This window comes from Silene latifolia, chromosome X, assembly GCF_048544455.1.
Source record: "Silene latifolia isolate original U9 population chromosome X, ASM4854445v1, whole genome shotgun sequence".
NCBI lineage: Eukaryota > Viridiplantae > Streptophyta > Magnoliopsida > Caryophyllales > Caryophyllaceae > Silene > Silene latifolia.
The window spans coordinates 30006601-30020081 of record NC_133537.1 but is presented as its reverse complement, the minus strand read 5'-3'; the positions used below and the strand labels follow the sequence as shown (position 1 = coordinate 30020081).

At 37.9% G+C, this 13481-nt stretch overlaps 1 protein-coding gene across 1 annotated transcript; it reads right to left on the bottom strand.

The window, feature by feature from the left end:
- Positions 1-2229: 2229 nt before the first annotated feature.
- Positions 2230-2757, bottom strand: LOC141617123 (uncharacterized). The gene has a single exon (XM_074434298.1). It carries the CDS (start codon positions 2755-2757, stop codon positions 2230-2232), a length of 528 nt encoding a protein of 175 aa, XP_074290399.1.
- Positions 2758-13481: the final 10724 nt, after the last annotated feature.

Below are 13481 nucleotides of genomic sequence, written 5' to 3'. Positions count from 1 at the left end.
AAGGAACGTTTTCCCACAACTCCAGTCTTAGCTTTACCTGAAGGGAGTGAGAACTTCGAGGTATATACAGATGCTTCGAAGAACGGGTTGGGTTGTGTGTTCATGTAGAATGAGAAAGTCATTGCCTATGCTTCTAGGCAATTGAAGTCTTATGAGGAGAACTATCTAACGCATGATCTAGAGTTGGGTGCAGTTGTTTTTTATCTCATGATATGGAGACACTATCTATATGGGGCGTGTAACACCCCCATAAGTCGGGATCCTTTCCCTTAGGCATTCGCAACACATGGGGGCATTACAAGACTTGGTTTCCCATGTTTGTAGTGCGAACAATCAAGTAAAGAAGTACTTAACATAATATAAATAGATAAGTTGTAGCAACTTAAACGGTTACAAGTTTAAGGGATATAAAAGCCATCCCAATAGTACAACCAAATTGAAGTGAATGAAGTTTAATTGTCAAAAACTAAGATAAACAAGAGTGGTGACGACTAATGAAGACCGCTCCCCAAGTCTTCGAATCTATCATGCTAACTTGTTAACACTGCTCCCCATATGGGCGGAAATCACCATATGGTTCACCACAAATATACCAAAACCCAAGTGTTAGCTTAATGATATAAATGCTCAATGAATGCAATAAATAATCTTACTTATTTATATGATAATACAAAGGCAATAACCAACATACCAACAAGATATGAAAACCCATGAAAGTCACCCTCCAAAATACACCTCCACAAACCGGTGACCGGGACACGTCCACGACATCACTGATATACAAGGTACTCGAAATACGTCCGTGGTACAGGGTCCGAGTGCGACTCGAGTCCTCTGCCAGACGTCGTGTCTCACCACACGAGTCCCTCCATAACCCAAGTACTAAATGTGAACATCCTCCTTGGAGTGGGAAGCTCCAAGGGTGACTTGAGCGGAAGACGATTTCCCAACCGCCTTCCGTCTCCAAAATCGTAACCAATGATCTTCCAATATATCCTCCATTGTCAACCAAGCCATGAACAAACCAAACAAGTCCAACCAACACAACTATGCAACCATATTAACATAACAAGTATAATCATGATCAATTCTTTACTAATTCATTTCTTCTCATTTAATTGCTCTTTAGCATGTTATAATGCAATGTAATCATCCTTATGACAATTCACCATACTTGCCTTCACATAATTATCATAAAGTCATCTTATGTGATAAACCTAAATTATCAAAAAACGTGTTATAATGCAACTATCATGGGACAAATGTAATTAATGATAATAAATGCACAATTAAACACCCATGTCATTATAGCTAAGTAGGGAAAACCCTACCTCAAGCTTATCTTCACAAATCCACAAGCTACTCACTAGAAGTACTCCTCAATAAAGCTCCCTACACATATTAATTACTATAATCATTACTATAAACCATTATAATAAATCTACAAATTAAACTCTTTAATTATTCCTCTTAATTCTCATAACCTAATTAATTATGAGGTAGTATACTAGGATAATTAAGATTACTAAGACAAGATTAGAGAAAGTGGAGTATAAATCAACTTACAAACAAGATGGATGAACAAGGAGGCAAGGATTCTTCACTTGGATGCTAGGGTTTTTGTGAGGATTTGTTGGTGGATATCTTAGAGAGATGTTGGGGAATTTTAGAGAGTGGTGGGAATAGTGTTTGGGAAGGATTTTAGATGGAAAATCTGAAGAGATAAGCCATGAAAGCGACATCTCACCAAACAAACATCCCGTATAAGCTGTACTCGACCAACACTCGGTCGAGTGGTCGGTCCACTCGATCGAGTGGGAGCTCCACTCGGTCGAGTGGATGGTCACTCGGTCGAGTGACCACTTTTCCAGGCGTTCAGTCTACTGTCAAAGGGTACTCAGTCCTCCACTCAGTCGAGTGGGGGTCCACTCGGCCGAGTGGATCGTTTACTCGGTCAAGTCTAAGTCTTTATAAATAATAGGTATTACACTCTTCCCTCCTTAAAAAAACTTCGTCCCCGAAGTTCACACCCGACACTATAAAAGCCAAAATTCTATATCCCATGAAATTCTCAAGGTGAAAGGTGGTGAGTAGGGTATCATGAATTAGGCCAAGTAAAATAATTAAGAAAACTTGTGATACTTGTACTTGCGTAATACGCCCTACCCCTCTAGAAACACGGTTACGTCCACGTACCCAAAATTATACCTGCGCGAAAAGGTGAGGGTATCACTCTTTCATGTTTTCCTCAGCCTCCCAAGTAGCTTCTTCTACAAGATGGTTGGGCCATAACACTTTTACCAAGGCCGTTTCGCCGTATCTTGTCTTCCTAACCTTTTGGTCTAGGATTTCCTTGGGTGTTTCCACATACGTTAGGGCATCATCTAGTTCAATCATCTCCGCCTCGAGTACATGGGAAGGGTCACTTATGTATTTACGCAATTGAGACACGTGAAAGACATTGTGAACTCGGTCCAAGGCCGGGGGAAGTGCTAAACAGTAGGCCACTTCCCCGACTCTATACAATATCTCATAGGGACCAATATACTTTTGGCTCAATTTGCCTCTCTTTCCAAATCTCATTACCCCTCTCATGGGTGAGACTTTGAGTAACACTTTATCTGCTACCACGAATTCGATATCGCTCCGCCTCAAATCGGCATAGCTTTTTCGCCTATCTTGTGCCACTCTCATCTTCTCTCGGATTACATGGACTTGATCAATCATATCTTGAATCATTTGAGGCCCCAATAGCATGGCTTCGGTGCTATCGTCCTAACATATCGGGCTTCGACATTTTCTCCCATATAAAGTATCAAATGGTGCCATGCCAATGTTAGCATGGTATCAATTATTGTAGGAGAACTCAATCAAATGTAGCCTTTCTTCTCAAGAGCCTCCAAACTACAAGACACAAGCTCTCAACATATCTTCCAATGTTTGGATGGTCCTCTCCGTTTGTCCATCCATTGCCTGGTGGAAGGTCGTACTCATCTTCAATTGAGTACCCAAGGAGCTTTGAAGTTCTTGCCAAAATCTTGAAATAAATCGCGAATCTACAATGTGTGGGAAATAATCTGTATACTTCCCTTAAACTAGAAGGATTATAACGAATTTAACAATGATGATTAAAGGTCATAAACAAAATACATAAACAAAGTATAAGGATTTAGAATTAACTTTCGGTCCTAGCAAAATTGGCCTAAGAACAATATCAAAATTGATATTCGCCTATTAGTTGCACCCAAGACGATCTGAGATATGCCCTTTGATTATGCTAGAAATCGATCTAAAATTTTCTGTAAAATTTAGTTGTTTTTGTGTTTTTCTGATGAGAGAGGAGGCAAGGTCAAAGAAAAGAATTAGGGTAGAAATAAATCTCTCCCTTTCTTTTTATACTGACCGAATTATCGAGTTAATTAGGAAAGAAAATTACTTCCTAATTTTTGGCCATCAGACCGAAATAAGGACCATATGCTCCTTATTTTTGGTCTTTCCAAAAATATATAAAGTGTGTTAAATTGTCATCTAGTGAGGATCGAACCCATGACCTCTTGGCTTGTGTACCCTCACTATTACCACTATGACACATTCAACTTGTTGATATTAAATATAACTGATTATATTTAATTACGAATTAACAGATTAATTCGTCCAAGCTAACATTATATATATTTAATTAAATATAACTTATTATATTTAATTTACGAATTGACAGTTAATTCGGCTCAACTAATATTATTTAATTTTCATTAAATAATTATCTCATCAACACATCGACTAACTTTTTAGTCATTTTGGGCATCAATGTGATTATATTTCTATAACCACATTTCTCAAACACATCCTATAGGTGTGACCTTTAGGGACCAGTTGATCACCGCCATCTGTATGATAATAACGTCAAACTTTCTAGCAAGCCAACCGTTATTAGGTAAACGTTAATCAACTGATTAAATATACGAAGTATACCCTTGTGAACCTGTAAGAGATTTACAAATGTTATCACACTAATTTGTGGAGGACACAAGCTCCAACAAACTCCCACTTGTCCTCACAAGTGTATGTGCGATAACCGATTCTCATATCCTAAAATTTCTCCCACTCAATGTAAAACAATTTGCAAATCCGAATTCACAAAGGTCGTATTTTACAAGCGATCAATATCAAGAGTGGTTTCCCCGACTAGAGAGTAACTTAACTGATAAACGAATCAACATTCGAGCATGGCCATGCATTTCAGTTACAACTCCTCGAGTGGCCCTGAGAAATAACTATACCTGATAAAGGTTGGATATTTTCCTCAACTCAAATCCTGCAGATGTAAGCACAGTATGAAATGACCCAGAAAAAAACTACTTAGCCTCCAGTTACGGCAAACCGTGAGAAAGAAACCAAAGTCACCCAAAAACTGCCTTAATCTCAAGAGACAGTTGATAGTCAAAAGAATCGACTCTAGGAACACAATGGATGTCCTATCCACGACCTGGCACCGAATGTTATTGAACATTTAGGACTCCATTACGTTGTCACAAAAAGTTGTCCTACGAGGTATCGTCATAATCTCGTATCTGTGATCGATTAGTCAACTGTTTAACTTATAGCTCGTTGAACCCACCATCAATCAACTTCACAATATAATAGTCGGAGTTATCATCTCACATTGGCGATTACGGACCAAAAGAAATATAATATAATTCAGTTCACTTTGTGGCGTTCAATGTTGTCAGTACAATCCACATGCTAGTTATAAATAGTATATGAAAAAGATAATGTATCAAATCCATAATCCAGTACTACAACTCAGGAACATGTTTAATTCCCATGGAGTTAACATGCCCTACATGCTTATCATAATTCAACGGTTTGGTGAGAGGATCCGCGATGTTATCATCCGTCGCAATCTTGTCAATCACTATCTCTTCTTGCTCCACGTAATCACGGATCAGGTGAGCTTTCCGAAGTACATGTCTAGATTTGTTGCTAGACTTTGGCTCCTTAGCCTGGAAGATGGCACCTCTATTGTCACAATAGATGGTGATCGGGTCATTCAAACTAGGAACTACCGAAAGCCCTTGTAAGAATTGACGCATCCATATCGCTTCCTTTGCTGCCTCCGAAGCGGCATAGCACTCGGATTCAGATAGTAGAATCGCTACAACACTGTTTGGAACTCTTCCACTGACCGCAAACCATTAAGAGTGAAGACGAACCCGGACCGAGATTTTGAATCATCTCGATCCGTTTGGAAGCTAGCATCTGCGTAACCGATTGCGGATAGCTTAGTATCGCCTCCATAAGTCAATACCCAATCCTTAGTCCTCCGTAGGTACTTGAGGATATTTTTGATCGCTATCCAAAGTGTTTCACCTGGAGTCTTTTGGTACCGACTCGTCATACTCAATGCATATGCCACGCCTGGACGTGTGCATATCATGGCATACATGATCGATCCTATTGCCGATGCATAAGGAACACGACTCATGCGCTCAATCCCTTCAAAGGCGTCGTGGGTGATCGAGACTTGCTCAACTGCATCCCAGTCGTCATAGGAAGGTTCCCCTTCTTGGAGTTGGTCATGCTGAACCTCTCAAGAACCTTATCCAAATAAGACTCCTGACTAAGTGATAACGTCCGTCGTGATCTATCTCGGTAGATACGGATTCCTAATATACGCTGTGCCTCACCCAGATCTTTCATCTGGAAATGGTTCTTCAACCATTCTTTAACCGAAGATAGGAGAGGAATGTCATTCACAATCAAGAGTATGTCATCGACATACAATATCAAGAAAACAATCTTGCTCCCACTCGACTTGATATATAAGCATGGTTCTTCGACGATCGAATAAAGCCATACTCTTTTATCACTTGGTCGAAACGATGATTCCAACTCCGAGAAGCTTGCTTAAGTCCATAAATAGAACGCTTAAGCTTGCATACTTTCTTAGGATGCTTAGGATCTATGAAACCTTCGGGTTGCACCATGTACAACTCTTCCTCCAAATAACCGTTTAAGAAGGCGGTTTTCACATCCATTTGCCAACTCATACTCATGAAATGCGACAATCGCTAAGATTATCCGAATGGAACGTAGCATGACTACAGGTGCAAAAATCTCATCATAATTCAATCCTTGCACTTGAGTGAAACCTTTTTCCACAAGTCGTGCCTTATAGATATCTGGTTGCGCGTCTACAGAATGCTTTATTTTGTAAAGCCATTTGCACTGTAGAGGTTTTACCTTTTTAGGTAAATCAACTAGATCCCATACTTTATTCTCATACATGGAGTCCATCTCGGATTGCATGGCTTCAAGCCATAGCTTTGAGTCGGAACATGCCATAGCACCTTTATAGGTTGCGGGTTCATTACTTTCTAGAAGTAAAACGTCATTCTCCTCGACCATACCAATGTATCTGTCCGGAGGATGAGAGTCTCTACCCGACCTCCTAGGTTCCTCAGGAATATTAACCGTATCATCAGTTGGAGGAATCACTTCCTCCATCCGTTCCTCGGTCGTTGGTTCTGGAATCTTCGACAGCTCGAAGGTTCTATTACTCGTCTTGTTCTCGAGAAATTCTTTCTCTAAGAACGTCACACTAGCCGCAACAAAAACTCGATGTTCGGTAGGCGAATAGAAGTAATGACCAAATGTTCCTTTTGGATAACCAATAAAGTATGTCTTGACCGATCGCGGGCCGAGCTTATCCTCGTGTCTCCACTTGACATAAGCCTCGCAGCCCCAAACCCGAATAAAGGACAAGTTGGGGACCGTTCCCTTCCATATTTCATATGGAGTCTTGTCGACAGCTTTAGACGGACTTCGGTTAAGTATAAGAGCAGCTGACAAAAGAGCATAACCCCATAATGAATCAGGCACTACGATGTGACTCATCATGGATCGAACCATATCAAGTAAGGTTCAATTTCTCCGTTCGGACACACCATAAAATTGAGGTGTTCCAGGTGGAGTTAACTGCAAAACGATTCCACAGTCTTTCAGGTGTTGATCAAACTCATTTGAAAGATATTCGCCACCCCGATCTGAACGGAGTGCTTTAATCTTTCTACCCAGTTGGTTCTGCACCTATTCTGGTAATCCTTGAATTTCTCAAAGGACTCACTTTTATGCTTCATTAAGTAGACATATCCGTATCTACTCAAATCGTCCGTGAAAGTGATAAAATATCTATAGCCATCTCTAGCGGTAATTGACATAGGTCCACATACGTCCGTATGTATCAGTCCTAATAGGTCACTAGCGCGCATTCCAACACCTTTGAAGGAAATTCGAGTCATCTTGCCAATGAGACATGATTCACACGTGCCATATGTAGAAAATCCGAATGCGGGAATAGTCCCATTATCGACGAGTTTCTTCACGCGTTTCTCATTTATGTGTCCCATTCGACAATGCCATAGATAGGTTTGATCTTTGTCACCAACCTTTAATTTCTTATTATTCATGTGTAATACTTCCGTGGTTTGATCTAAGATATAAATTCCATTCATGGAAACAGCTTTGCCATAAATCATTTCATTAAAAGAGAAAATACAACTATTATCCTTTATTGAAAATGTAAAACCGTCTTTAGCAAGTACGGAAACAGAAATAATATTCTTAGATAAACTGGGTACATAGTAACAGTTATTTAAAGATAACTCAAAACCACTAGGGAGTTGGATTACATATGTTCCCTTCGAGGCAGCAGAAACTCGTGCTCCATTCCCGACTCGCAGGTCCACATCACCTTTTTCGAGATGTATGATGTTCTTTAGGCCCTGCAAATGATTACACAGATGAGAACCACAACCAGTATCTAGTACCCAAGTTCCGAAACTTGCATGGTTAATCTCAATCATATGAATATAAGATGACATACCAAGAGGAACGACGCGGCCTGCCTTGATGTCCTCACGGTAGACGGGACAGTTCCTCCTCCAATGTCCAGTCTTCTGACAATGGTGGCACTCTATGTCACCGCCCTTGCTCTTTGTCTTGCCCTGTGAGCCACTAGTCTCACCAGGCACACTCTTACCGTTTCCTGGCTTCTTAAACTTTGGCTTACCTACAGCTAGGTAGCCATGAGCCTTGCCCTTACCTTTACCTTTGTTGTAAATTGTGAGAACATCCTGCTTCACGCTCCCACTCAATTTCATATCCTTCTCGGTCTGTACGAGAAGGGAGTGTAGCTCATGAGGACTCTGATACGTGCATTTTATATAGTCTTTTTAGGCCTTTTCATGCACGTATTTCCATGCTTTTATCGTAGTTTATGCTACGAAATGCCCCGAATATGCTACTTTGGTTTGTTTTGTCTTATTTGCAGGAATGAACCAGAAAGTAGTGAAATCAAGCTTTTTACCGTCCGTTTAGCATGCATTTGGAGGAAGAGTGAATTTGGAGCGGGAATGTAGCTATTTTGAGATGCGCAAAGAAGAAAGATAGCTAGGCGAGCAAAGGAAGAACTTCAAATTGCTAGTGCCTGATTTGGAGAGCCATATCTCGAGTTCTACAATATATATTCAGGTGATTCCAATTGGAGATAAAATTTTGTCCTCTTAGATTTCCAACGACACCGGAATCGCCCTGTTTACCCAAGTAACGAAGAAATGGCAGCCGTTTGAATTTCAGTGCGCAAAGCAGGAAAATAAACAGAAGTACTCGATCGAGTAGATAAATCACTTGATCGAGTACTAGCTGCAGCGAGGATAATAGTGTCGAGTATAATTAGATTATATCTTATGCTTATCTTATATTTAGTTAATAATAATGATACTACTTAGTATAAATAAGAGTTTTTTAGACCTAAGAGGATATCAATTCATTCCCTGGAGTCAGTAGAGGGAAGGGACGACTGCTTGTTTCTTCAATTCTCTATTTTTCGGATCAATTGTAATTTCTCTTCCCTTATTCTTATTCATAATTAGTTTGTTCTTAATCTCTCTTACTCTCGTATTTAATTTATGCAATTCAATTCTTGTTATTCTTTCTCTATTATGCCTCTTTTTATTAATTGCTTGTTTACTCTTGTTATTTGTTTCATCAATATGCGTAGCTAAATCCCTTAATATGTTAGGATTAGGGAAGCCGTGGTAGTAATATGATAGGATCTACTTGATTAGATTAGCCTTGCGATAAGAATTGTATTAGGCAATATAATTGTTTTTAGGTTGAATGTATGCATGCAGGAGACCAATTTATCTAGTTAACCCCGACCTGGATCGAAAGATTGGAAGGGAAGGCTTGCTTAATTACAATAGGTGATACCTAATTAGGGCGAAAGCTAAGTTAGGAGACCCTAGGGCGGTTTAAGGACCGAAAGGTGACGACCATAGCTCTTCTTATCAATAGTTTAATCGACTCAGTTGACCCGATAGTGTAGCTGCCACGGTAGACCGACTCCTAGCATATCCCCTTCTCTTACTGTTAATTTCTTGCGTTTATCTCTCTCTTACCTTCTTATTAGTTTAGTTAACACAATCAATTCAACCCCCAATTGTGACATCTGACAGACCAAATTAAACAGATAGATAGCAATTTAGCCTCCCTGTGGAGATCGACCCTACTTACCGCTGACTTCTGTTAGTAGTAACTTAGGTATTTATTTTTGGTACAAAACGACCGTATCAGACTCCTTTTCAAGTCATTCATATTGTAGTTCGCCCTAAAAAGGGCAAAACCATCGTGAAGAGAATGAAGCATTCGGTCAATGACAATGCTCTCACTGATTTTACAATTCAGTGCCTCCAGTTTCTCAACATTCTCGATCATGTGAAGAATGTGTGGGCTAACCGGTTGGCCCTTCTAGAGTTTCGCATCAAAGAAGCGACAGGTATGCTCATATGTAACGATTCTCGGTGCCTTTGAGAACTCGTTAGTGAGCGTGGTAAAAATCTTGTTTGCACCTTGGGCAATGAAGCGACTCTGCAAATTGGTTTCCATTGCAAAGATGAGTACGTTCTTTATCGCACCTGCTTCCATAACGAAATCACTATAAGCGAGTGACTCGTTGACTCCTGCATTTGGGCCTGGGTTGACCGGTATTGGCTCAGTTAAATACCTGAGCTTACCGTCAGCAGTGGCAGCATTCCGTAGTGCCGCCTCCCAGTCCGCAAAATTGGACCCATCATTCTTCAGTCGAGTGGACTGATTCATTTGGTCCATGAACATTTTAAGCCAGGACGAACGATCTAGTGTGGCACTAGGCATTGGGATTGCGTTATTTCCAGCCATTTGTTGTAACAGTATTATTGATAATAAACGTGTTCTACACTGCGAAAGAAGAATACAATAATAAGCATGTGCATCGTTTTTATTTTAAGTCTAATGAACTAATGTCATAACGCAAAGACTCAAAACATTTATACAATTGACCTACCTCAAGAATTATATAAATGACCCCAAGACTCAATTCTCTGTAAATTGATAAGCTAACCTTTTAGCTAATTCTACCATTAGAATTCTTGGTCGATAAATTTCTGTAAATACTATCTTTAGTCCATAATCACGAGAAACTCTTCGGACTATGATGTTGAGGTAAACTAAGTCAACACAACTACTTACCCAACGTAGAAGGGGTCATATTAGGCCTATCGACGAAGAAGGGATTCATAGATGTTTGCCCTTATAAAGACTAATCACAATTTCCGTTTTAGAGAAAGATCCCATCAACTTTATTTAAATTCATTTTAAGTGAACTATAATCTAGCATGCGAGAATGATTAAAATAAGGTGATGGCTTAAAGACTGTGACATCTGTATGTCCATGAAAACTAACATACAACCTATATGAGTCAATTTTCATGCATATTAGTAGTAGGTGGTTTGGTTTTAGGCGGAAAATAATGCAATTACTAACATGTGAATGAAACGCAATAATAATGAAAAACGTAAAAAAAACAGTAAAAGTCCTAGTGTGGCCTATCCTATCAAAATGAACAATAAATAGAAGTTTGGAATCCATCCTTGGACCCGAGAAGCTTGTCTTGATGTTCCATCTTGATCTATGTAGCGGGAGTGAGCTTCAATCTCCATCTTTAGTCTTCATTGAAATTACAATAAATAAAATTACATAATAGACCTATTAATTACATTCTAATTTCAAAAACCCAAAACTAAAATAAAGGAGATTCGAGATCTCATAATTACATAAGAAATCATGTTTCCTTCATTACGAAAACATAATTTGACTAAGGCCACACTAAGTATTACAAATTACAACCGATTGCAAAAATAAATACGTAAATAAAATTCATTCATTCGATTCATTCAACAAAATTAAAAGCATCAACTAAAATAAATTAAACATACATTACACAATTCTTTAATTATGTTGATTAATTTATCCAAACCACCTATTTAAATTAAATTAAGTGACAATTCCACAATTTAATCACATTAATTTCATTCTTAATCCATATTAAACTTGTAATATGAATTCTATCCGTCAAAATTTTTAACTGCTTTAAAATAACTCGGTATTTTTAAATTGTGAACCGATTCACAATAACTAATTGGCCAAAATAAAATAAAATAAAATAAAAAACAAAATCCAATTTTTCTTCCTTTTGGGTCTCGACAAAAAGGAAAACAAAATTTTTTTTTTTTTTATTTGTAAACTCAGCTCACGGCTGACAAAAAAAAACAGCAAATAAATTTTTTTTTTCGGAAATAAGGCAAAAACAAGGAAAGAAAAAAACTTTCCTTTTCTTTTCTTTTAGATTCGGCAAAAAAGAAAAAATAACCCAAAAAACAGTTTTTTTTTCTTTTTTTTTTTATGAACACTGTTCACGGTGAACAGTACCGAACAGGAAAAAAACAACAACAACGGCAAAAAAAAATAAAACAGCCGTCACAAAAAAAACTTGCGGCAAGAATTGCCCTAAAACAAAACCGATGAAGAAAATGTTTACAGTTGCCATATAGAACGTGATTTAGCAAGTGAATTAATGAAAATGATTAATCTTATATGCTAAAACTATATAGCAAAAACAAGTTCTTGTCTCATCGACATGATTATTCCATTAACAATTTAATTTAATCCGAATTAAATCAAGGTATCTACAAATTCATTTTATTATCATCTTAACATATTAAAACAATAAATCATATGAATCAAATGGAAATAAATCATCAACAAAGGAAAAACAGGCCGAAAAAAAAAATTCTCTCGGCACAAAAAAAAAAAATTCAGCCGAAAACCCTAAAAAAATTTTTTCGAAATCCCCATTGTTTACATACATATTTTATGAAAATCATCAAAAATAAAATCGTGGCCTAATACTCTGATACCACTTGTGGGAAATAATCTGTATACTTCCCTTAAACTAGAAGAATTATAACGAATTTAACAATGATGATTAAAGGTCATAAACAAAATACATAAACAAAGTTTAAGGATTTAGAATTAACCTTCGGTCCTAGCAAAATTGGCCTAAGAACAATATCAAAATTGATATTCGCCTATTAGTTGCACCCAAGACGATCTGAGATATGCCCTTTGATTATGCTAGAAATCGATCTAAAATTTTCTGTAAAATTTAGTTGTTTTTGTGTTTTTCTGATGAGAGAGGAGGCAAGGTCAAAGAAAAGAATTAGGGTAGAAATAAATCTCTCCCTTTCTTTTTATACTGACCGAATTATCGAGTTAATTAGGAAAGAAAATTACTTCCTAATTTTCGGCCATCAGACCGAAATAAGGACCATATGCTCCTTATTTTTGGTCTTTCCAAAAATATTTAAAGTGTGTTAAATTGTCATCTAGTGAGGATCGAACCCATGACCTCTTGACTTGTGTACCCTCACTATTACCACTATGACATATTCAACTTGTTGATATTAAATATAACTGATTATATTTAATTACGAATTAACAGATTAATTCGTCCAAGCTAACATTATATATATTTAATTAAATATAACTTATTATATTTAATTTACGAATTGACAGTTAATTCGGCTCAACTAATATTATTTAATTTTCATTAAATAATTATCTCATCAACACATCGACTAACTTTTTAGTCATTTTGGGCATCAATGTGATTATATTTCTATAACCACATTTCTCAAACACATCCTATAGGTGTGACCTTTAGGGACCAGTTGATCACCGCCATCTGTATGATAATAACGTCAAACTTTCTAGCAAGCCAACCGTTATTAGGTAAACGTTAATCAACTGATTAAATATACGAAGTATACCCTTGTGAACCTGTAAGAGATTTACAAATGTTATCACACTAATTTGTGGAGGACACAAGCTCCAACACAATGTCCTTTGGAAATCCATGAAGTTTGACCACATATCTGCAATAGGCATTTGCCAACTCTACCTTTCTCCAAGTTTCCTTCATTGCGATGAAATCAGCCGACTTGGTCAACCTATCCACAATGACCCAAATCATGGTGTTCCTCTTTTGAGTTCTTGGTAGTCCGACTATGAAATCCATATATATCGACTCTCGCTTCCATTC